The sequence below is a fragment of the Dermacentor silvarum genome, chromosome 5, assembly GCF_013339745.2.
Source record: "Dermacentor silvarum isolate Dsil-2018 chromosome 5, BIME_Dsil_1.4, whole genome shotgun sequence".
Classification (NCBI taxonomy): Eukaryota; Metazoa; Arthropoda; class Arachnida; order Ixodida; family Ixodidae; genus Dermacentor; species Dermacentor silvarum.
The window spans coordinates 177831103-177857910 of NC_051158.1; the positions used below are offsets into that span (position 1 = coordinate 177831103).

The following is a 26808-nucleotide window of genomic DNA, read 5'->3' on the forward strand; positions in this document are numbered from 1 at the left end:
TCGCACCTGGAAACTTGTCTGCTCCTTAGCATGAACCCCGCAACAGAACACCTAGGGAGTTTGAAAAATTGGACGTTGATTGTATTCCCTCACTATAACAAAATGAAAAAAATGTCACAGTTTCCCTCTAAGGGCGAAGCAATGAATGCGATAGCAACACAGCAATGTCATACGAAGTAAGGTGAGCGGCTTTGGTAGCAATATGAATTGTAGTAAACATGAGCTGATTAAGTAAGCAGGAGTGCTGCGGCGTAAGTAGACCGACATGAAGAGAGACTCGATGACCACGAGAAGGCGCGTGTGAAACGGTGGTGTTGATGAGAAGCGCTTCCCGTGGGCAGCGCGCGTGCGAAGGGACACACCTGTAGCGCTGCACTGCCGATCCGGGCAGCATTACATGTGTAGCGTGCATTGGAAAATGTGGCCCGACTGTTACTAACTGAATGAACAAGCGTGGTGTGAGCGCCCACAAACAAACATGAATAGATCACACTGAATGACTGCAGACGACTGTCAAGACGCTGGCAGCAAGCCCATACGCTGCAGCGGGCGAAGGTACGTGCGGTCTATCGCTTCAACAGAAACTGAGCGGCGAATGCACAGTGCATAAAGGTCAGAGCCGTGTGGAGATAAGAGACGGTGCGGCGAGCGATGAGCGCGGTTGTTGGCAGAGTAAAAGTGCTCCCCCCCCCGCCCCCTGCTCCCTCCGGCGCTGGCTTCCCGCTTCCTTGCTTGCGCGTGGGAGAGATAAGAGACGGTGCGGTCGAGCGACGAGCGCGGTTGTTGGCAGAGTAAAAGTGCCCCCCCCCCGCTCCCTCCGGCGCTGGCTTCCCGCTTCGTTGCTTGCGCGTGGGAGATTGAGTGCGTTCGCTCTCCGTGATAGCGCGCGTCCCCGCACGCTTCCCGGAAGCTCGGGCATACGGCGCGCGGTGAAGATTTTATCTATACGGAACCTCACGGCGACGGCAGAAATCCTGTTGAAGTGTCCATATAATTGCTATCGCAATAAAATGTGGAATCTGACACGATATCGGAAATATAGACAAACCCACTTACAGTAGTATCTCGATGATACAAACCTCTCGGGACGGCGCAAGAATTTGTATTACCTGAAATATTTTATCACACAAAAAACGAAATAAATTGGGAAATTCATGGTTCGTGTGACAATAAGGTGGCTGACTTGCTCGAACTTTATTTTATATTTTTTCCGCAAACCTAAGACCTTCCTTTATCTCACGGCAAAATACAGGAACTAATGCGCAGCAGAAGTTGAGAAAACTGCATTTTTTTAGTGATGTCTTCGAAATTTGGAAGAAAATCGTGCTTTGGGAGGTGTTATCGCAACGCCATCTAGGTAACATCATAAATCGGAAATTCACATAGCCACAGAACTGTCTTTCCCCATGCAGAAATACAGTAAAACCTCATTAATTGGAACTCCAAGGGGCCCGCAGTTTATTCCAATAAAACAGAGTTCGAACCAATGACAGCCCCTTTAAATGTAGCGGCCAATCAATTTAGCGGTGCAGTGCAAAACCGTCACCGGGCTCGCAATGAAAAAAGTGTTCTTTTCTCCATCAGCGTGCAACATGTACCAGAAGATGTCTAGATTCTGTATAAAGTGCCAGTGCGACAAGATCGCGCCTCGTGCGCATTTGCTGTGGGTGCAAGAAAAAGCGTGCGAGGGGGAGCCGAGAAGGATGGTGGCTTGATGTGCACCGTAGAGCACTGCACGGGCCGATTTTTGCGGCCCGGGCCCGTTTTTACATTGGGCGGCCCGCCCGAGCCCGATCAAAACTTTTATGGCGAGACCCGGGCCCAGCCCGGGCCTGGAAATAATCTACGTTACCCGCCCGGCCCGGCCCGCCAACCCTTTACCTTAAGCCCGAGCCCAGCCCAAGCCCGACTCGAAACTGGCCCGAACCCGGCCCGAGAGCGAAAAATACATGTTTTTCAGAGTTGAGAAGCCCGAGAATAACTCGCAGAAAGCCCGGGCCCGCGTCAAAAAACCCGAGCCCGGCCCGGGCCCGGGTCAAAAAGCACACGCCGTGCCCGAGCCCGGCCCGAGACCGTGAAAAAACTGCTCTACCCGGCCCGGCCCGGGCTTTCGGATAAGCCCGACCCGTGCAGTGCTCTAGTGCACCGTACTCCCACGTGCCCAATATTGAAGATCACGTGATTGGGCATGCACTAAGTAGGTGAGCGCTCGCACGATAGCGTGATTAAGCACATGCTGGGGACTCCTTCCCGATTCTTTAAAGCCGGACTGGAAAGGAGGGCACACACTGCTCTGCTTGCTCCAGTTTCATCTCGGCTTCCAGCGTGCTTTTCCTCACCATTTTCATGGCACACAACAATAGGATAGCTAGACGGCGTCTCTGGCTCGGGTGTGTCAAAGCAGTGCATAGGAGTGAGAGGTCTTGTTCGAAATAAACATATGATTTTCAGAGCTGACATTTTCAAGAATTTTTCTCTATTCAAGTGCACAGGACTTCGTCAGGACCAAGTTCGAAATATCAGTCAATTTGAATTATGAGATCTTGAATTATCAGGATTTCACTGTAAAAGCAACAAAAGCGAGCACGAAAGGCAAAACTAGTGTCACAATTTGTTACTGCAGTCACGTGATGAACAGGAGCACTCTCATTAGCAGACACGCATTTGAATCACTGGTGCGCTTGTTCCACGCACATTTTGGCAGCAACGAGCTGTGCACTTCGCATGTTCCGAAGGCGACATTTCATGATCTGCCTAGTTATCTTGAATTTCTTTCTTTCCTGCATCTTAGCTGCTGTATGGTTTTGATAAGGACACGATTTGAGAAAAATAAGGAAATCTGTACTTTTGTTAGGGTGGAAAAGCTACTTCATATCATGCATACTTACGGGTGCAAAGGTAGCAATGCAATGTTTTGAATTGTTATCAGGTGCCAAAGACAACGAAAGGCGCGGAATACCGGGATACGGCTACCCATGGAAGCAAATGCTGCCAATCTTGCTGACGCAGCAAGACTGTGCGACGGAGCTGGCTTCCTCACCAGCTCCGTCGAGGATCGCACGGTGGCTTCATTGTTCATATCACATGCCGTGTTGCGAAAAGCAGTTCGCAACATAAGAAATTTAGCACAATGTAAGCTAATAAAATTAGGCCGGGACTTCTGGAAAATTTAAATCATACCGAAATTTATATGAGGCAATCGTGATTGTCTCACCGAGATTCTTCTGTATAACAACACCGGTTTCAACAATATGTAGGATGTAACAATGAGCAGCCGTGGCACCGCAAACTTTTATGACCGATCCTACTCACACTGGTATGGTCCAGCCGGCTGGGCGGGAGGGGGTCCGGAGTAGCCGGCAGCCTGGGGCACGTTGAAACCTGGCGCAGGTGCGGGAACGTTGGGTGGCACCGCTCCGTTAGGGTAGCTCGGGGGTGCTCCTGCTGGGTAGCCGCCAGGGTAGTACTGGGGGGGACCATTGACGCCCGGGTACGGGGGTGGCATGTCGCTCATGAACACCGAGTTGGCTGCACGAAATGCATTAGGGGTCAGAGCCACCAGAAGTGCATCCTCGGAGTGAGGCTGGTGTTACTGGGCCATGCCACTTTGGAGCAGCATTTGGAGCAGAAAAAATGTGTTTTGGAGCAGGTTTCAGAAAGCAATCGCAAGAATATTGCTGTAGCCTTTACATTGGGCAAGTTGTAAGAGCAATAAATGGTAGTTTTTCTTTACATCGATTAAGACATTCAAAAATGACATCACTGCTTTGTTGCTTTTCACTGTAGACTGTGACAAAGTAGTGGTGCCCAAAGGTGTTCGTAGAATGTTTGAAAGGTGCAGTCTATAGAACCCCACTTTCATGTGGCAAAGCATACATAGGTCAAACAGGGCGCTGCCTCTATCAAATTATTAAAAGATCATAAATGCATGCGTCAACAGCTGCTTGTGTCAAGCAACCGTGCTTCACACTGCAAAATTTGTTCCTGCACAAAAAATTTCAAAACAACTGTTGTCACCAGCCCTAATAAAAAACTCTAGTGAAATATTGGAAACTCGGTGCATACAGGCTGAGGCTGTCACGTGCATAAGTGCACCACCTATCTTGCTAACAGCACTTGATATAGAGCTTGCAAAAAACGTCACGTAAATAAATAAATAAATCATACACCTGACAACAGTTACTGATTTATTGTACGGGCTGTTGTGTCAACTTGTTCTTCCAATTTCGCGCTTTCCCTCTCATTTTGTCATCTTCAGTAGAACATCCATTTGACGTTCTGGCGCAGGCCTAAGTCCAATTCAGCACAGCAACAAGCACTTTTGAGACAGTGTCCAACACACATCTACAGTCGCCGATCGATAATTTGGACTCAACGTGGACACCAAAACGTCTGAATAAAAGAGTCCGAAATACTGGATTCCCCCATTATGAATGACTTTATTCCACAAGGGGCCAAAAAAGGCATGCCGTTTTCCCAGATCGTCACTCTTAAAGATACCTTCAATTTCACGTGACTACAGTGCAAGATACATCGCCGTCCTGAGTGGCAGCATTCTTGGCACAGCCCGCCATCTTATCACTGTGCGGAAACACTGGCGCCCGTCAACGCGTCCGGTGCTAGTCAAACGACATATTGCAAAAACAAAAGTAGCTTTCGAAAGTGATCCTTCATGAATACAGCCAAAGTTTGTCAACACAAGTTGCTGTGCAGACATGCACTTGCCCTTGGCCTATATATTCCTTGGCTGTGATTTTCTAGCAATGCCTTTTATGCTATTCCTTTTTAGGTTTTTTGTGCTTTGTCGGTGGTCAGGGTGATGTTCCGGATGCATTATCAACAGCATCAGCCGGCCATGAACAACGAATGATAAGAGTGGCATATAATCGAGCAGAAAAATCGCTGCCCGTATCTCGACCACTGTCCATGCGTTGCTGCCGACAGACGAAAGTACAGTCAGTGCATGCACTGAATTCTCATGAGCAACTACAGCTTAGATCACTTATAACGTAACCATTCTCAATGCAGAACTGACTACAACGCCAGCCTTTTCTGACTCACGTTTACCCTCCCATAGAACTCCATGCATACGCGTACTGCTTACAGTGCCGCCGCGCGAGACGAAAGAAAGGTTATAATGCAGCATCCGCAGGAGAAAAGCGTGGCAGCGAGCACGCTTCTCAGTGAGGTGCACCCGCCGATCGGAGAGGAGAGCCGTTGCTCGATGCGGAGGAGGAGCATGAGATGCGGAACGAACGAATCAACTAACGAAAAAAAAAGCGGCAGTGCAATGCGTGTGCGCAGTGGTTGCTTAGGCAATGAAGAAAACTTTTGCTCGGCTGCTTATCAGCAGTGTGCTTTGCACTGAGCATGGCTTCAATTTCTGTGCACCCGTGGGGATGCGTGACGTGAAGTGCAGATATCGCGCAAGCGGCACTGTCAGTTTAAGCAGTATTCCGCAAATTTAGTTTGGAGCTATTAGGCTTTATGAGCACTTGTGAGGTTCCACCGTTCGCACCAGTGTGTGCACATACAAACTTGGCAGGCATTCGTAGTAGCTGCCACGGCTGATTGCCCGAGGAACCAAACTCCGCTTCGTGCGTGTTGCTGTCAGTTCAGCCCGTGCGCGTGATCGCATGTGCAGTTTCTACACATGCACGTGCACCTGCCCGCGCATGTGCCTGTGTGCATGAGTAGTCTCTATGTAATCGTCTCTCGCAATGGCATGCCGCCCAGCACTCCTGCCAGCTAGGCCTAACCAGCGCGCCTCGTCGGCAACCAAAGTTGTCGTTTGGTGCTGAGTCAATGAAATGCGTTGCGATGGCTGTATGGCACACGGAAAGCAGAGAAACCACCTTGATAATGAAAGTGACGATGTGCACGGGTAGCACTCGAATGGCAGCAAATTGGTCCGCGGTCCCCATGTCTTCGACATAGTGCAGACACCGATCAGTGCGAGAAATCGGATGAAACACTGTCATCATCATCATCAGCCATTGCAGGACGAAGGCCTCTCCCTGCGATCTCCAATTACCCCCGTCTTGCGCTAGCCAATTCCAACTTGCGCCCGCAAATTTCCTAACTTGATCACCCCACCTAGTTTTCTGCCGTCCTTGACTGCGCTTTCCATGGCGAAGACAAATACATGAGTAGCAGTGCTTGTCTCCCGCAGGCTGACAGCAATAGACCGCACACTGGATGGGAGTGAGATTGACCACCTATGTGTAGAAATACTGCCATAGACAAGAAGGCACACAGCGTCTTCTTCCTAAACGAATATAGGCCACCAAAAAAGCTTGCTGAAAATTTTGATAACGTCATCAGATCGGCGCTCAAGGAGGCCTAAAACAACACTCTACTTTTCTAGGTGACTTCAACACGATGCATCCGACTTGGGATTACATTACATCACTTCAAAGAAAGGAAACTCCATCCACTCGCTCATTCAAAAACATGCAATTACACTCCTACCAGACCGACTCTCCAACCAGAGTGGGGAATATTATGTCAAAAGACAAGTGTCCGGAGCTTACTATGATCAAGAGTCACGAAAAGGCCATATGGAGAAATACGAAAAACGCTTGGTAGGGACCACAACATGCTGGAGGTTGCCATTTTGTTTAAGCATACACGCGAACGCATCAATCGGATCCTATTGACAGCATGGACGGCATTTCGGAAAAGCAAGAGTGCAACAAAATAAATCAAAGAAGGCTATCACATCACTACAACAAGGACGAGTGAACTCAGAGTCGATAAGACAACACTCGAAGCGGATGCAATTTACCACAGAAAATCCAGTGGTAGACCCACATCTCATGCATATGTGGGATGCTCGTAGATGCCTTTTGAAAAGATGGCGCAAACAAAAAAAATAATAGAAAACTAAAATTGCGCATAGCGGCCCTTACACAACAGGCGGAAGAATACGCTACTGTCTTGGTGCGCCAAAACTGGCAGCAAATGTGCGCCAGCCTCAGCTGAAAGCTCAGCTCGTCCAAAACGTGGGAAATCCTAAAGCACTAACTGGACCCAACCAAAAGCAAGCAACAAACCTCGCACACAATCAGATGCATACTTCGCAACCAACCGGGGTCGGACGAAGAGATTCTGGGAGAGCTAGGGGCAAAATACATTGGCGATCACACACGGAAACAAACATCTATACCAAACTATAGTGGGGAGCCAAATGAAGACCTAGATCGCCCATTTGAAATACCGAAGTTTGGACAGCGCTTCACTCCTTAACTCAAAACACAACACCCGGACAAGACGGGCTCAAAATCCTCAGAAACCTGTACGACGACTCAATAGAAGCAATAACAACAACTTTCTTTAATACCAATTGGGAAGCGGGAACACTACCAAAGGAATGGAAGTGCGTGCACATAGTACTTATACCAAAACCAGCCAAGCCTCCAGGCCTCACCAACATGCGACCTATATCCCTGACGACGTGCCTGGGGAAACTTTTCGAAAACGCGGTGCTCAATCGCCTGAAGCCCATGCCTTCCAACCTAGCAACATAAAAATTAGGGAGACCACTGCGCATGGCGCTAAAACAAATTTTTTATTCTCCCCCCCTTAAAACAAAACAAAAAAAAAACTATATTTTAAGCCACCGAGCGAAACACTCGCATCACAGGTGCACATGGTAAAGAATCCATACTTGTCTCCTTTCCGCGACGTGACAAAGCACGGAAACTCAGTCATGTATGATCCTTCCTCGCTTTTGCAAGCGTCATCGCTACCTCGATTCAAGATACAGTTAATGACAAATTCCCGAAAAACTTTGTTATAAAGAGGATTTCGTTATATGCAGGTCGGCACGAAAATTCGAAAAAAAAAACGCTGACCGTATTTACTTCATTCTAATGCGCCATCGACTGTAACGATTGATTTTCTGTTTTCGTCGAAGCACTCATCCTTGGAATGTCACACCAGGTAATGGATGCGTGGATGCATGTCGTTTTGCACAAGCGCGAGGCATCGGAAACGAAAAGCGAGCATCACGATGGCATCGTAGCGTCGTATAGCGTTACAGCAGAACCCCGCTGTTACGTTCCCGGGTGCTGCGTTTTCCCGGCTGTTAAGTCGTTTTAGGCCGGTCCCGGCACAGCTCCCATAGAACCCAATGCATTGGTAACCCCGCTATTGCGTCGCAACTGTGGGACCGTTCCCGCATCATACGTTGCGAACTGCCAACCCGCACCGGCCCGAGCAGCCATTTTGACTTTTCATGTCGCTTGGCTTGGTGGCTTGACGATGGCATTGGCGCCCAAAGTACCAGGGGTGACAACTATGACGCATTTTCGGTTTCCGCCAGCAAATGTGTGGCCCTTGAGATCCGTACTGGCTTTCTAAAGATGGTGTCTATGATGTGTTGTGGCCCTAAAATTGGTTTTGGCTCATAGATGCTCCATATAAAGTCCAACGACGATAACGCAGTTGCCGTGCGCCGTATGCTGTATGTGCGAGTGGAAACGTGCAAGGGGAGCCGATGACTGCGTCTAAATCTCGCAAGCCAAAGAAAAAAAAGCAGGGAGGAAGTGCGCCTTCTTCCGTTGCGCTCGAGGCACCAGCGAGGGGGGAGGGATAGCGGGCAGCATTGTGCTCTGGCATCAACTGCGTACTGCGCGGCGGCGCGCGGTCGCGTGGGCTGTATCTTGAAAGCGATCTACGTTGGGGGCAGAGTCTACGCAGTGTAGGTGCATCGGCGGCTTGTAGCTTTGTGCGTGCTGTGTATTCTCGGCACTCAGTTTGCGTTGAAGCGATTGACAACAGCACGAAGGTCACTTCGCTCGCTTCTGCAGCGGCGCTTATATTCCTCACGCCAGCGTTCCGCAGCGTGTGTCCGCACTCATCGAGTGTGATGTGTTCATGTTTGCCTGTGGGCGCTGACACCCTGCTTGTTAATGTAGTTAATAAGCAAATGTTTACAAGTTTATACGGACGATAAAACTACTATTCTTACTTTGTATAGCTGTCTACTAATTTGCTATTGCAATCGATACTTCGGCTGTCGGGCGAAACTACAACTTTTTTTCACACATAAGATATAAATTATATTGTGTGCAGTTCAACACTACTCCCATTTCTCAATTTTTCCTGTTTCCCGACTCTTACGTATTTTTTTTTTACGGTCCTGTGAAAAACGTATCACCGGGGTTCTACTGTACAAGGATTGCACTAAAACCTTGGTTCTCCACATGAAAAGTAGAAAGTTACCTATCCAAAAGGGGTCAGGCAAGAAGATACAATCTCTCGAATGCTATTCACTGCATGCTTAGAAGAAGTATTCAAACTGTTAGACTGGGAAGGCTTAGGAGTGAGGATCAACGGCAAATATCTCGGCAACCTTCAGTTTGCAGATGACATTGTCCTATTCAGCAACAATGGGGATGAATTGCAGCGAATGATTGAGGACCTTAACCGAGAAAGTGTAAGAGTGGGGTTGAGGATTAATATACAGAGGACAAAGATAATGTTCAATTGCCTGGCAAGGCAACAAGAATTCAGGATCGCCAGTCAGCCTCTAGAGTCTGTAAAGGAGTATGTTTACCTAGGTCAACTACTCACAGGGGACCCTGATCATGAAAAGTTTACAGAAGAATAAAATTGGGTTGGAGTGCATACGGCAGGCATTGCCAAATACCGACTGGGAGCTTACCACTGTCGTTGAAAAGAAAATTGTACAGTCATTGCATTTTACCGGTACTAACATATAGGGCAGAAACTTGGAGGTTAACAAAGAAGCTCGAGAACAAGTTAAAGACCGCACAAAGAGCGATGGAACAAAAAACGCTAGGCCTAACGTTAACAGACAGGAAGAGAGCGGTGTGGATCAGAGAGCAAACGAGGTTAGCCAATACTCTAATCGAATAAAAAAAAGAAATGGAGCTGGGCCGGCCATGTTATGTGTAGGATGGATAACCGGCGGACCATTAGACTTACAGAATGGATACCAAGAGAAGGCAACCACAGTCGAGGACGGCAGAAAACTAGGTGGGTGATGAAGTTAGGAAATTTGCAGGCACAAGTTGGAATCAGCTAGCGCAAGACAGAGGTAATTGGAGATCATAGGAAGAGGCCTTCGTCTTGAAGTGGACATAAATATAGGCGGATTTTATCGCGTCCGTTATCGCCTCGATAACGGATGGGGTTTCTTCCCCAGCGGTTGCGGCAAACCGTTGTTTCATTTTGACCGAGTGCAAAGCTCTCAAGGATGAAGAGCACCGGGTACATCGGAATGGACGGATCTGTTGGTGATCAGATCACTGGTGAAAAAATAATCGGCATGTGCGAGCTGTAGTGCAGAGTGTGTCGCAAATGAAGCTGTGAAAGAAGTCGCGAGGCCTCGATTGCCACTGCGAAAGCCAATGAGTCACGAGTTGATGAGAATTGCATCTTCCGCACTGCTTTTGTGCAAAATAGCAACAGGATTTGCTCATTCGTTCACTAAATAAAACCGTGTTGGCATAGTAACCATCTGCTTATTGTTTTCTGAATACCCTCGATAATTCAAACATTGTGTTAATTCAGACATTTTTTCCGTCCCCGTAAAATCCAATTAACGAGATTTTATTGTACTTGCAACGGGAGAAGGGAGCAACAGCAGGCATGTGGCCGCACTGCCAAGTTGTATGCGCCATCAGGCGAGTTGACGCGCTGCTGATATCACAGCCAGGAATGTGGTACAGTAAAATCTCGATATAAAGAAATTCAGGGGACCACGGTAAATGGTTTGTTATTCTGAAAAGTCGTTATAGTGAAAGTCCTGAAATTAAACATTCCGCCCATTAACTTATCAGTTCATAAGTTGTCACCATATGAGCTATCCATGAAGACGTCGCTGTTGGCTCTTGGCTCACGCTGTTGCTATTTGCCTTAGATTCCGGCGTACCGCACCACCGAAGCACCGTGTAATAAGAGTTGACGTGCTCCAACCAGACGCTGATGCTGAGAAAACTACCGACAAAAAGGAAGCTCCATGTCGCCTCCAAAGCGCAATGTTTCTTGTTTGTTTATTTTCACAATCCTTGCCGTGGACACCGGAACTGTCTCGCTCGAGGCAGACACCTGAACTATTTTAAAGCGCAAGTGTGCGTAACTGACACTGCCCGTAACTGACACTGCCCGTAACTGACACCGCCCGGGAAGTACGAAGTGTGACCGTGTGGCAACCCCGCGATTTACGCAGGTTACATTTCTCCGTGCGCGTAGCTATTACGGCCGCAGAAAGCGTGAAAGAGGAGCGCGGAAAGAAGAGCGAAAGAAGGAACAGACGCACCTTCGTTGCTAGGCGACACTTGTCTGGGCGGAACATGCGCTCGCAAAACCTGATGAGTCATTGCCTCAGCTAGTGTTCGAAGTCCTGCGCGTGACAATCACCAGTTCATGGCCTTCTCAGAAAGAACGGCTCACTTGGCTGTTCAGTTCACCCACTGTTACCCTGGCTCAGAACGAAAAAGCGCAAGTGGAGAGCTAAAGTATTTTGTGGTGATGCCCGACCCGATGCGCGCCTTCTGGCCCCGCTGGTCACGCTACTCTACTGAACTGCGCTGTTGGAATATCCATCCACGCGGGGCCTTCGGGCACACTGCGCCACTGTAGAGCGCAAGGGCGCCGTCCTAAACCAGGGACGAATCCATTGCAATGCACGCCATGTCATCTGAGGGTTGGGTGGTACAGAAAACGCGTGCGCAAAAGAACCTGTATGCGCGCGCGGGCGACAGCCACTTCCCTTGTGACATGCCACTGTCACCGATTCACGTGATCGTCACGCTGCTTTGGAGTCTTTTTCAAAACTCGTGGAGTGATTATCGTGCGTGGGCGATTGACCTGTCGAGAGGCGGCCGCCCCGCTTTCTGACGCGCCGATGCTGCGTGCCAGCATAGTTCTTTTTTTAACACCCTCAGGTGCCATCTCAGGTTTTCCGGACGCGTGCGCCGCGGCGTCCGCTTTCTGCGCTTTGTCGTCTGCTAGCCTCCTGTTTCGGCTGCCTTGACTGGATACATGGAAATCTAAGAAACCCAAATTTTGGAATACAAGTTCGTAGTACTGAGGCGTTGTTAACATGACACGGATACTATTTAGATGGTTTCAGTGACCATAAATTAATGCAGGTAAACCTTCAGGTCCCGTCCCGTTTTTCTGGTGCCACAACTAAGATAATTCACGACTATAACAGAGGAAATTACAGTGTTATTAACGCTGAACTAGAAACATTTCTTGTTAGTGTATTACTTCCTTGTTTCAATAACCGAGCAGTTCAAAAACAAGATAATAGCACTGGTTAGTCAACATGTTCCGTTAAGTAAAATAAAAAATGATAAACGCAACCCGTGGTTCAGTAAGTCACTTAACAAAATGAGAAATTAAAAGAAGCGATTGTACGCGGCCGCAAAACATGCATGCACTCCAATATCTTTGAAAAAATACAGCGACTTCTTGAAAAGCTACTGCTCTAGAGTACACACTGCCCGAGATTTCGCACGATTTGCCATCCCTGCTCACGACATAAAAAAATTTTGGGAATCAGTGTGTCCGGAGCGACAGGACAGCAACATTATCTTGCATGATAACGACCACATTCCAATTCCAGACCATGACTGTTCTAAAGCGTTCAATTCATTTTTTTTCATCAGTATACACCATAAAAGACGATTCAAACGTGCCTGAGGTACCTGATCTTGACTACCCCTTTTTTCAGCCCCTCGACATTCTGTCGATGGCATCACATCCAATATAAATACAGTAGAACCTCGGTGATATGAATCTCGCGGGGTCGCGTGAAATATTCGTATGATCCAAAATGCGTATCATCAAAACATACACAAAATGAAGAAAAGATGAATTTATTTCTACCAGAAAAAATTCCTAATAGTAGAACCCCATTGATACCTTCCTCGCTGCTGCGTTTTCCCAGCTGCTACGTCGCGTTTTCACGGTCCTGACCTAAATCCTACATTGACTTCCATGTATTAAGTTCCCCTTCATACGTTGCCAATCTATTTTCCTGTATCTTACGTTGCGTTTGAATGTTGCGGTCATCTAAATTTAGCGGTGCAGCCAGCTTGTACTTTGAAACAAGCGGCCGGCACATTGCCGATATGGCGCGGCCGCCGCATCACATGGCCATATCTTGAAAGCGATCTGCGACGTGCGCAAAGTGCGAGCCTGCGTGCGCCTCATCTTCAAAACGATCTGCGATGTTGACAAAGTGCACCTAGTGCCGGATAGCTTAGTAGGCGCTGTGCTTTGGACGTTTAGTTCGCGTTGAAGCGAGAGACAGCCGCTGTTGCCGCGCTAGGCCCTTGACGTTATCGGCACGCGGGCGAGCGTCGTCTACGGTTAGTAACGCTTTGCCAGTTGCGCTGCGCCAGCCAAGATGCCATCCCCGCTTGAACGCACGCGCCGTCGGCTGCTATCTTCGGAGCATGCGCAGAACCATCCTCATCCCGCGCCGCTTTGAACAGCTGTCTGCGAACGTCGGCGAAGCGGCATGGGCGCATTTCTTTCTTCGCACACGATGCATTGTGGGTTGGCGGTGCCGTCGACCCCGACGTGCAAATGGGTCAGGAGCATGACGGAAGAAAACCCAGGAGAGGACCCGGCCAGCACGGGTGTATTGGAGAACAAGGGTGGTTGCTTGGGCTAGTTGGTAATTCATGGTAAAAAAATAAATGTGGCGGAGTGCTGTTTTTCACAAAGGAGCACTGGGATGGGTACCTCAAATGTCAACGTTGCCATAGCAACCGCGCTCCTGAAGCTTTCGTTGGTGCTCTCAGTCTCTGAAAAGTGAGATAAGATTTTTCCGCCAGTGTATTTCTCGCATCTTTTGTTCGCGAGAAAAGCTGACTTTGGAGTGTGGTGTGTAAGCTTGAAAGTTGTGTTTTGGGTCTATAAGTCTGAGTATGAGCCAGCAACAGATCCACTCAAGCAGCCACGGCGCGGGTCTTCGTCGTCTTCTTCAACATGCCATGGAAAAACACAGGAGCGCGTCTGCTTCACTAAAACTGCTACAGAAGTTTTGTAGGCTTTGTATTGACGCACGCCGGCAGCACACACTTCCGGCGACTCGTAATCATGCAAGTTCAAAGTTCGCGCCCATCTGCTCCGGCGAGCTGCAGAACCCCTGATTGGAGGCACGAAGGGAGGTGGCACACCAGCATGGCTGCACTTCCCGCTTCAAGAACATGACATCAGGGCCTCTCCTGTTTTGTTTCTTTCCTCCATGGTCAGGAGCCATTTCGGCGCCGGGCCCATCGGAAGCCGCCGGTAACGTTGGCTGCGCCGATGCGCCCTCGTTTTCGCCAACGTGACATAGCGTGCGCGCGCCCGTTACGTACTTCAGCGGTGTCATCGAGTGAGATGGGTGCGTGTTTACTTGTGCGCGCGTGACACCGTAATTTAGTTAGTATGCCTAGGCTTACAAGTTTATACGGCCGATAAAACTGCTATCCTTCTTTCATGCAGCTGTTTACTAATTTGCTATCGCAATCATTGCTTCACCTTTTGATCAAAACGGCATTTTTTTTTTCGCGGTCCCTTGAAAAATGTATCAATGGGGTTCTGCTATCCGTGTGTGCTTTCTTCTTGCCCAAATCTTCAACGATCACCTTCTGGAAGGTTTAAAAGTGCGCGCACGTGATCTCGCGAATGTTTTCGCACGGGGCTGAACGGCTGAGCCCGTCAAGCGCAGGGAGTGTTTTGGCCGTCGTGGCTGCTGCCATGGTCGTGGTTGCTGCAACGGGCCGCGTCGTCTTTCTCTCTCGTCAAAGCATCAGCTAGGCTGTGATGTGGTCCGGCTCGCTCGACGTGGGGACCAATGAGAGAGTACGCAGCTGCGTGACGTGGCCGGTTGCTTGGAGACTATGGATCCCGCTCAGATCCCGCTCAGATCCCGCTGTGCTAGCTTGTCTGTGCCGGTCACTCCGCTGGCTCGGCCGCCGCCGCCGCTGTTGCTCACGCGTTCGTATGATCCTGAGCAGCACGGCAACGCGTTCGGAAAAGCCGATTTTTTTCATATTGAGAACTATGTATCACACCGAAATTCGTACCAGCTGTGATCGTATCACCGGGGTTTTACTGTAATCTGAAAGTGTCCACATCAGCAGGCGATGACGACATAAACTCAAAGATATTAAAAAACACGATTTCAGTCTCGAGTACAATATTATCTCATAGATTCCGGTAATCACTATCGACAGGAAAGCTTCCCCAAGACTGGAAAATCGCGAAGGCCATTCCCATCTTTAAATGTGGCAATAGAAATTCACCACTAAATTACAGACCCATTTCACTTACTTCCATCTGCTGTAAAATGCTAGAGCATATGATCACCTCCCATATTTACAATCATTTAGAGAATAAGTTTTTATTCGCAAACCAACATGGATTTAGGAAGGGTTTATCGTGCAACACGCAACTATTTGAGTTCGACTGAATTAAATTTTAATCTGGACAAAAACCTGCAAACTGACTGCATGTTTTTAGATATTTGAAAAGCCTTCGATCGCATAGCTCACTGCCAACTAATTTCTAAACTGGCTTCTTTACCCTTAGATTCACTAACGCTATCTTGGATTCGGAACTTTCTTACCAATCGGCAGCAGTTCACTGTGGTTAACAATTTTTTCATCACCGCTCTCTTACGTTTCCTCTGGTGTGGCACAGGGCAATGTCCTCGGTCCACTGCTTTTTCTGATATATATTAACGACTTACCGAATAACATATCTTCTCATATGTGGATTTTTGCTGACTCACGATTGTATAATTTACCGAGTAATTGCTAGTACTGATGACCACGTAAAAAATTCAAAATGATCTTGACCTTATTAGCAGTTGGTGTAGCATGTGGCTAATGTGCCTTAACCAAGATAAATTTAAAGTAATGTCTTTCACTCGTAAACATTTCCTTCCCAACTTTTCATACTATATTAATAACAAACCTGTGTCTGTAGTTACTTCTTTCAAATATCTAGGCACAAACCTGACAAACCTTTCCTGGACTACACATATCAACATCTGCGGGAATGCCTCCCCATCCTTGGGATATTTACATCGGAACCTTTGCAAGACACCGACTAATGTCCGTAAATTAGCCTATCTTACATTTGTTCACCCTAAACTTGAATTTGTTTGTTCAGTATGGTCCCCTCATTACATTTATTTAACCACTATGTTAGAATCAGTTCAGAATAGAGCCACTCGATTCATCTCACAAAATTACAACTACAACAAAAGCATAACGCAAATTAAAAACAATTTATCAATTCCTTCTTTGAACACTCGTCGTGATGTAGCACTTTTACTGCTGTTTCACAAGTATGTTCACGGACCAAGGCCATCACCAATAGCTCTGCAAGTCTCTCCATTCACCTCACGAAGATTGCATAATCATCTTTCTTTCACGCACATCTATGGTTAAACAAACGCTTTTAACTCATCTGCGCTTCCACGTGTAATCCGCTTGTGGAATGACCTTCCCGATATCCTGGTAGCTGAAGCTAACAAAGAAAAATTCCATCATGACATAAACATGCATTTCTTACTTTAAATAACTTCTTGTCTACATGCTTCTTGTATGCATTTTTTTTTCTTTTTTTGATCTGAGGGTTTTAGAGTTTGTTCAAACTTGAGTCTTTCTTGTTTTATTATTAGCAAAGTGCTTTATGTTCTGTATAATTGTATGCTACTTACGCTATGTAAAATTTTTGAAGCTCCCCTTACCCAATGCCCATTTTTTGGGCCTGTAAGGTATTTTCAAGAAATAAATAAATACTGAATAACGATCGTTGTTCTGAAAAGTTCGGTATTCTGAAAAGTTCGGTATTCTGAAAAGTTCGGTATTCTGAAAAGTTCGGTATTCTGAAGTTCGTAGTACTGAAATAATTTTACACTGAAACTATAAGAGGTCAGCAGGGGATTTCTGAAAAGTTGTTTAATCTGAAATTTGTTAATGTGGGGTTTGTAGTGACAAGATTTTACTGTAGTGCATTCGAATTACCCATCACAAACGCTTATGCATTTGAACTACCGGGTGTTTTCGCACATTTAAATACACTCGAACCCCACTTATAACGATCGCGGTTTCAACACCAGTATCAATACTTATAACGATACCAGTATAATGAAACCACTTCTAACGATACTGGCTATAACAATGAGAAGCTGCTGCACCGCAACATTTGTGTGTTTGCTATGGTGAAATAACCAAATTACTACAATGCCCCCCTGCCGCATTATCAACGATAAATCTGGCTGCTGTGTGTCCATGCCAAAAGGTAATGGAATCCGAAATCCTTGAAAAGAAAAAAGAAAAAGAGAAATTCGACCTAGCGCTCATACAACCTGTTTTCCAGCCTTCTCTGCATCACCAACGTCGCCATGCCTCTCTCCCGTCGCCTTTCCACCCCTCCGAACATGAATGGGCTGCGCCCATAACTCTATGCTGCGCACCCAGCTGCCAGATTGCTAGGTGGCCCCTCATTCTGTGCAGCTCTGCACCAACGGATTAGGTCGCTCGTGCTCGTCTTTGTTGGTTATGTCGAAGTCATTCCTGGCCACGTGGTTTCTGAGCCACGTTTGTCTCACCACCAAAATGGAAGATGGCCGATCCGCCTGCTGATCATCGCAATGCACGATGTTGTCAGTGAAAAGAAAGCGCACTGCTGTAGATTTGGAAAATAAGTACAGTAAAACCTCAATAATTCGACGCTCGTTAATTCGGAAAATCAGATAATTCGGACTAGTTATCTGGTCCCAGCCGGTGTATGCATTATGCAATGCAACCAAAACTCTCGTTAATTCGGACATATTTGGCCGCACATCGGTTAATTCAGACAACTTTCCGAGCTCGGCGAGCGAGGAGCGCCGCAAATGTGCGACGCAAAAGAGCAAAAACAGCGCTAGCACCCAACCGAACAAAGCGCTGAGTCCGCGTCGCCGTAGTCATAAGCGAAAATCGTACGTGAATGACAGCAACACCGGAACGCTTCGTGCCTATTTGTGCCTTTAAAGCCTTTATTCTTGCGTTTATTGCCGCGTATAACACCGCGTTGGCCGTGGGCTTTCATAATTGCCCAGTCGCCATCCATGATCGCGTCGATAGCGGCCGCAGTTTCTTCAGCAACAATTGCGGCAAACAGTAGTTTCGCCTTCACCCGGTACGCACGTTGGCTGCGTGCCTAAAATACAGCGTAGTTGCCATCCATGACTGCATGGATGGTGACCTTGGTTTCGTCCAAAGTTGTTGCAGCAAACGGTAGTTTCGTTCTGACTCGGTGCATGCGTAGGCTGCATGCCTTCAGCACCGCAAAGTCGCCGTTCATGATCGCGTCAATAGCGGCCGCGGTTTTCTCCACAGCGGTTGTGGCAGTTTCATTTTGACTCGGTGCGAAGCTGTCGAGGATGAAGAGCACCGGCAACATCGCGATGGACGGAGAATCTTTTGGCGATCAGCTTGGTGGCGAAAACATAATTGGGATGTGCGGGCGGTAGTGCAAAGCGTGTTGCAAATGAAAGCGCATGCCGCAGCCGTGCTACGAAGGAAGTCACGAGGCCTCGATTGCCGCTGCAAGAGCCAATGAGTCACGAGATGGCGAGAATTCCACCTTTCGCTCTGCTTTTGTGCAAAATAGCAACAGGATTTGCCCATTCATTCACTAAATAAAGGCGTGTTGACATAGTAAGCATTTGCTTATTGTTTTCTGGATACCCTCGATAATTCGACAATCAGCCATTTTTTTCGGTCCCGTGAAATCGGAATTAATGAGGTTCTACTGTACTTCTAACTGATGAGGCGATCGTCACGAACGTGCTTACATCAGATAGCGACAGCGACAGTGACAACGAAAGCAATGACGCGGTAGGGCAGGCCCTCGCTGGACGCCCTGCAGATGATTCAGTCCTTCCAAGGCTTCATTTTCGCTGTGCTACGTGGAGCACCTGGATGCCTTGGAGAAGGACGACAGCAAGCTTCGCATAAGGCAAGCAAGGCTGACGGACATGGGGTTTTCTCCTGCAAGCCAGTGAAGGCGATTTTGCCCCAGCATTTTTTCTGGATTTCTCAAACTGAGAGGCTGCCGCGGCAACCTTCTCGCATTTTTTAAAAAGACTCTTTTGGGGCCACCGAAGCATCAGAGCTAGCATGTCACTTGCCGCCTGTGGCTCCTCTTTGCAGTTGTAATAGCACTGCCATTATTGAATGCCGACAGCCGTAGCTTGTTACATATGATTGTGCAGGAAGCAGAGTTAACAGTTCAACGAGTCAACACAATCGGCAGCAAGATGAAGGAAGGTGGTGAGGAGGGGGCACTGGCCCACCCCGCTATTATAGTTTTATTACAACAGCTGCGTCATCCCCTTATTTTCATTTTTTTCATGCAACCCGGTTTCGAGGCACTTGAATATTGTTAAAGTGGGTTCAACTGTACACATAATTTTGAGAGGACAACCGTGTCAGTTTGAATTTAGCGTGTTCAAATTAGATTCCACTGTACTTTTCTCAGAGCAGCTAACACTATGTAGAAACTGTGCGATGCTGTACCGCCTTGATGATTGATGTCGAACAGATGTAAAAGTTTCATAGCCAGAGTGCAAACGCCATCGTTGTTTTAACATGCACCCCATGACAGTTATGTACATGATAGTTATGTACAGTTGTATAACATGATGACATCAAAATTCATATTTCTCTCGCTTACACTCATCCAGTACGTATGCAGAACACAACAATCGGTATTGTATGTCATATGCTCACGTCGAACAGCTTGCATCAGACACATAGCCGTTTGTCTTACACAACATGTCGATCTACCTGGGAACGCATTGCATAATCCGAAACGATGCTGGGTAGCCAGCTACCCGCAAAATGCTTTGCATAACATCGATTCCCACAGTGCATGGGATCTACTTCAATTTTTTAAATAAACAAAATAAAATTCAATAAATAAGTAAACTAAACCAGTTTACCTGGAGGTGCATCGGGAAACACGTTGTAGGGTACGTTGAAGCCGTAGTCGACACCCTGTCCTGGCGTGTATGCAGGCGGAGGTGGGCAGTAGTACGGACCCGGAGGCGGGAAGTATGGCGGAGGAGCCATTCCAGCCGCATGCTGCGACGCTGCAGTGCATGGATGCGACAGCCAGGTGAGACACAGCCATTTTGCAAATGAGGGGAGACGCACTCAGCAATGCCCCATTCACTACCCAACCCCCAAATGTGTTCCCACAGGGTCACTTCTTGTACAGAAACATAACAAACACAGACACAAACGCAAACCACGAGTAACCACAGGCAAGAAACCACTGCAAGCGGCACAGATGTCAAGTGGGAGTTGCATGACACAAATGCAGTAGGCAATGTTATCGGCATGGCACCATATATAAATACACCAAAAATTACTTATCTAAATGTGGAAAACACATTGAGAATAAGCATAATCCACGAAAAGAAAAAATATTTTGTAAAATTTTTCAGCAATAGGGGGGAAACACCAGGCAGCAAACTGGAAGTGGGCTTCACCCCAAGCCAGTATAGGCTTCGTTTGGAATTTGTACAGACAGCTCTCATCGTATGTGAACCATAGGTGCACATTTCATTTGCTTTACGTGACGTGTGACACTACTGCAGCCAAAGATATTGAATAGGTCTGTCTCCTCTGCGCATACTTTCTAAAGATAAAGTGAGTCGCGTGCCGAACTTCCTCCTCGTCCTGTGTTCTTGCTCTAAACCAACAAATGACCCTTACTGCCTGTGATTCAGGGTTGGCCGAACACATTCAGCCAGAAACTTCATACATAATACCGAAACTCATGAAGAAAAAACTAGGCGCGTGTGAAAACAGACTAGCACATTTCTAATCAAATTTAATTAAGAAAAAAAGTTAATTTCTAATCGAATATCAGAAAGTTTTTCATAAAATTTGATGCTTACCAATTTTGGGCAAGAAAACACGGTGATGCACATGCTAAGGAGTCTCCAAGCATTGTATAACAAGAATGTAGAAAGCTATCAGTAACTCGGGTACATAGAAATCAAGCCATACAGTATGGCCTACTCTTATTAAAAAGGCAACACCAAAGTAGCATGCCAGCACGGATTACAGCTCAGTTCTAGTATGGTATGAAGGTCTGGAATATGTTTTTTTTTTATGAATAGAATTTCCGTTGAACAGAATGAAGTGATTTTTTCTCTGAAACTAATGAATTAGTGATGCTGATTTCTACTGGCTTTCAACAAAGTTCTCAGTTTAAAGGGATACTAAAGGCAAATATTAAATTAAGCTAAAGATCATCATAGATTAGCGCTCGAGAATCTCTAAGGCATCAATATTATCGCGAACAGAGCCTTAGTAATCAAGAAATTGAGGTAAATGCAGGACACGATTAGAGACTCCCCCGGGACATTCAAGCACTTGCCTGAAGACGAAGGCACTCCTCATCTAAATTCTTTGACTACTACGCAGGAATCTGTGTCACCCGATATACAATACACAGGGCCATATAAAAACGAACTGATCAAAAGTGGTTAAACAACCGGTGCCCCTGGAGCTGATATACAATGCCACTCAAAAATGATTTGGAGACCTCACTGAGCATGCAGAGAATGTGCCCAGTTGGTAGCATAATGTGTATTTCAGCCACCAGAGATTCGTGTTACCTTCTGGAGGTTTGTGTAGTGCCCACATATTGCCCGCCTACGGATGTCCCGAGCCAAGAATGCAATGCTGCTGATGTATGAAGCTCCGTAGATGATGGCCATCATGTAAGGAGGCCATGCTGGCCAAAGATTATTGTATACAACGTAACCATACCCAGACAGGTTGCTGAAAGTGCTGCAAAAATCAGTTTATTGCTTATCACACTTAGTTTAATAGGCATCAGCTAATAGTTAATAAACACTAACTGTGCCAGTTTAATGCAGCACATAATGTTTATTATCTGTGGCAGTTGCGAGTGTGCATGGCAGTCCTTACAATAACCTCAAGCCCACTTAGGTAACCAGAGTGGACTGTGGGCCACAGCTTTAGCACCAGCAACCTACAGTTAAACCTGTTTATAACGAACCTCCATATAACGAATTCCTGGATATAACGAAGTTTTTATATTCCCCGCCGCTACTCCATAGAAGCACATGTATTTGAGACCTCTACGTAACGAAGTGGCAGCGGGAGACCCCCTCGATATAACGAATATTCCCCTCTGACAACCTAGAGATTTCGCCCCAAATTTCGTCATTATTGCGCGAGCAGCAACCGGAAGCACCTTCTCCGCCACGACGGAATGCGAAGTGTGCGTCCGTGCGTTTGCGACGCGGGCCTGCATCCCTCGATCTAGCGATCTTGCCGCCGCGGGTGTGACCTTTCCCCCTCCCGTCATTCAAGCCTGATCCTGCCGCTTGCTGCAGCTGGCCTAGCCCGCCAAGCCGGCACTCTCTCCTTTTCCGGTTGATGTTGCCGACGCGCTGGTACACGCCGTGACATATCACACTCGATGAACGCGGACACGCGCTCTCAAACGCTGTCAAACGCTGGCGGCGTGTGGAAGCGCCGCTGGAGAAGCGAGCGAAGTGACCTTCGTGCTGTTGTCTATCGCTCCAACGTAAACTGAGCGCCGAGAACACACAGCACGCACAAAGCTACGAGCCGCCGACGCACCTACACTGCTATAGACTCTACCCCAACGCAGATCACTTTCAAGATACGGCCCGTGCGACCGTGTGCCGCCGCGCAGTACGCAGTTGATACCAGAGCACAACGCTGCCCGCTATCCCTCCCCCCTCACTCCCTCGCCAGTGCCTCGAGCGCAACGGAAGAAGGCGCGCTTCCTCCCTGCTTTTCTTGCGCACGAGATTTAGAGGCAGTCAACGCGGTCGCACGTTTTCACTCGCACATACAGTATACGGCGTGCGGCGACTGTGTTATCGTCCTTGGACCTTATACGGAATATCTATGAGCCAAAACCAATTTTAGGGCCACAACGTGTCATAGACACCACCTTTATATAGCAAATACGGATCTCAAGGGCCATAGTTCAGCTGGCGGAAACCGAAAATACGTCATAGTTGTCGCCCCCGGCACTTTGGGCAGCCAATGCCATCGTCAAGCTACCAAGCCAAGCGACATGAAAAGTCAAAATGGCCGCTCGGGCCGGCGCGGAGAGGCAGTTCGCAACGTATCATGCGGGAACGGTCCCACAGTTGGGACGCAACAGCAGGGTTACCATTGCCTTGGGTTCTATGGGAGCTGTGCCGGGACCGGCCGAAAACGACCTAACAGCCGGGAAAACGCAGCACCCGGGAATGTAACAGCGGGGTTCTGCTGCAACACTATACGACGCTACGATGCCATCGTGACGCTCGCTCTTTGTTTCCGATGCCTCGCGCTTGTGCGAAACAACGCGCGTCCACGCATCCGGTACCTGGTGTGACATTCCAAGGATCAGTGCCTCGACGAAAATGGAAAACGGGTGCGCAGTCACAATTAAGGGCACGTTAGAATCGAGTAAATACGGTAAGTGTTTCTTTTTCGAATTTTTGTGAGAAACCTGCATATAACGAAATCCTCTTTATAACGAAGTTTTTCGGGAATTTGTCAATTTCGTTGTATCCAGGTTACTGTATATAGTAAAGTTATGAAGAGCCTCTTCATTTGCAAGCGATGTTATGCTCGTGGCATGGGTAAACAGCAATAAAAATTTGGCTAACACAACTAAATAGATATAAAAAATGTCGCAGTTTCGCCCGAAAGGCGAAGCATCGATTGCGATAGCAAATTAGTAGACGCTATTCAGAGTAGGGATAGTAGTTTTATCGGCTGCATAAACTTGGACACATTGGCTTACTAACTGAATTAACAATCGTGGTGTCAGCACGAACAAGCAAACATGAATAGATCACACTGAATGACCGCAGCCAATGACTGTCAAAACGCTGGCAGCAAGCGCAAATTCGCGCGGTCTATCGCTTCAACGGAAACTGAGCGGCAAATGCACAGCCCATACAAAGGTCAGAGCCGTGTGGAGATACGAGATGGTGCGGGCGACCGCCGGGCAGAGAAGTTGTTAGCAGAGGAGAAGCTGCCCCCCCCCCTCCCCCCCTCTTCCCGTTTTTTGCTTTCGCGTGGGAGATTGAGTGGCAAGATACGCGCCGGAGCACAGCGCCGCCCCGCCTCCCTCCTTCCCATACCCCAACGGCCTTTCGCGGGACGGTCGCGTTTGCTTTCCGCCGGCCGTTCGCCCTCCGTGATAGCGCGCGTCCCCCGCACGCTTTCGCTCGCGCATATGATGCGCGGCGACGATTTTATCGCCCTTGGAATCTATACGGAACCTCACGGCGACGGCAACGCTGACGGCAGAAATCCGGTTGAAGTGTCCATATCGCAATAAAACAAAGCTTCGTCATGAGACTCTGATGTACAAGAATGAGGATGTATTTTTAAACCGGCCCGGCCCGGCCCGGCCCGGCCCGGCCCGGCCCGGCCCGGCCCGGCCCTGCCCTGCCCGGCCCGGCCCTGCCCTGCCCTGCCCTGCCCTGCCCTGCCCTGCCCTGCCCTGCCCTGCCCTGCCCTGTCTGTCTGTCTGTCTGTCTAGACGCCTACGTCCTTGTGCTCTCGTGGTCGTTTCGTCAACTTGGTATGTACTAAAACGGGCATACTATGACAAGAGTATATGATGAATATAAATGGTATGTCATTACATGAATGTCCTGACATGCGTGTCATGTTGGTCATGAAACAGCTGCTACGTATTGGTGCTGTCATGGTCCTTCCGTAACTTGGTAGGTACCAAAATTGGCATAGTATGACAAGAACGTATTATGAACATAAGTGATAGGTCATCACATAAATGTCATGATGTGCGTATCATGTAGGTCAAGACAATGACTCGGTGAAAAAATTTTATTCAAGAACCACTGAAATGGGTTCGGATGTGGATACTAAGTGAAGGAAACACTAAAGAATGCTGGTAGAAGTCAGTCATGAGCATGACTCAGCATAAATGACAATGAATCAGCAAAAACAGATTACCCCTCAAAAACCACTGGAATGGGATCTGAAGTGGGTACTAAGTGAAGGAATCACTGAAAGATGATTGTAGAAGTCATAGTCATGACCATGACTCAGCAAAAATGAGAATCACTTACCGAAAAAGATTAACACTCAAAAACCAATGGAATGGGTTCGGATGTGGTACTAAATGAAGGTTGATGGTCCTAATGAAGGTTGATGGTACTAAAGGTTGATGGTCTCTTGGGTGTAGCTAAAAGGACTCCTGAGGAGTCATGACATGAATATCATGACATGCGTGTCATGTAGGTTATGAAAGAGCCACCCACGTCTTAGTGCTCTCATGGTCGTTTTGTGAACTTGGTAGGCTTCCCGCACACTGCTTCGCATAACATCGATTCGCACAGGGCGTGGGATCTGCGGGCTTTTATTTATTTTCCCATCTTTTATGGAATTAACGAAACCCTGACATAATGAAATTCTCGATATAATGAAGTTTTTCGCTGCAAGTACAACTTCGTTATATCGAGCTTTGGCTGTATCATACTTTCTCTCTTTTTGTATACAAGAAGTGGCTTTCTTTAGCATTTGTTTCTTTTGTTCTCTATAAATTTCCCAGTGGCATAACTGAGTAGTACCTGCACTACCCTAGCTTTAACAGTTTGCACATGCACTTCCCATTAATAAAATTTTAGTGCACACTCCACGCATCTTTTCGAAGCCATGAGAACAGTCCAGTGGAGCAGCAGAGGGGCGGTGCTCACCGATCTTGCCGGCCTCCATCATGGCCTGGCCAAACTCGATGGCGCCGCCCTTCATGAACTTCAGCTTGAAGGCGCATTTACCCGTCCAGTTCCCTGCAGACACAGAGGAAGACATCAAGTCTATGTGCAGCGTTGCTTTCTTCAAGCACATGATCATCTCACACATATCAATGGCTGCTGCACACATCATCACGCATGCGTTTTGACAGACACAAAAGACAGTGGTAAAGCTGGCCATTACTTGCGTGTTCTAGTCATGCATTGTTTGTGGCCTGAAAGAAACTGGTGCAACGTGGCTCTACTCCAGCAAATGCTGTTGCTACACAATGTGACGCCCGTGCTTGTCATGTCAAAGAGCTAGATGGTGTCGGCATGAGAGATCTATGCGCGTGAGTGCGCTAAATTGCTAAAGCACTGGGGTGTCCTGCTGAGAGGCCGAGGTTTAATCCAGCATCAGGCATGGTTTTCAGTTTTTTAAATGCGAAGCATTTCTTGGCAAACATTTGCCACTTCGACAGTATCTATCTATCTATCTATCTAGCCGTCTACGTCTTGGTGCTCTCACGGTCATTTCGTTAACTTGGTGTGTACCAAAATTGGCATAGTATGACAAGAGTATATGATGAACATAAATGATAGATCATGACATGAATGTCATGTAGGTCACAAAACAGCCGGCTTCATCTTGGTGCTCTCATGGTCGTTTCGTTAACTTGGTATGTAACTGGAATGGGTTCGCACATGGGTACTAAGTGAAGGAAACACTAAAGGACGATAATAGCAGTCATAGTCATGAGCACGACTAAGCAAAAATGGCAATGATTCCTTGAAAAGATATTAACACTCAAAATCCACTAAAATGAATTCGGACATAAATGATAGGTCATGACATGAATGTCATGACCTGCATGTCATGTAGGTCATGAAACAGTCGCCTACGTCTTGGTGCTCTCATGGTCATTCCGTTAAATTGGTCGGCTCCCTGCACTCTGCTTCGCATAACATCAATTCCCACACGGCGTGGGATGTGC

General features: G+C 47.5%; 1 protein-coding gene across 1 annotated transcript in view; it reads right to left on the reverse strand.

The window, feature by feature from the left end:
• Positions 1-25949, reverse strand: part of LOC119454608 (uncharacterized) — a 37927-nt gene extending 11978 nt beyond the window's left edge. The window contains exons 1-3 of the mRNA XM_037716496.2: positions 25778-25949; positions 19979-20128; positions 3313-3528 (exon numbers count right to left, since the gene is read on the reverse strand). Of these exons, the coding sequence (XP_037572424.2) occupies positions 3313-3528; positions 19979-20128; positions 25778-25943 (532 nt within the window). The 5' untranslated portion in view covers positions 25944-25949. The remainder of the gene's footprint in view (positions 1-3312; positions 3529-19978; positions 20129-25777) is intronic.
• Positions 25950-26808: the final 859 nt, after the last annotated feature.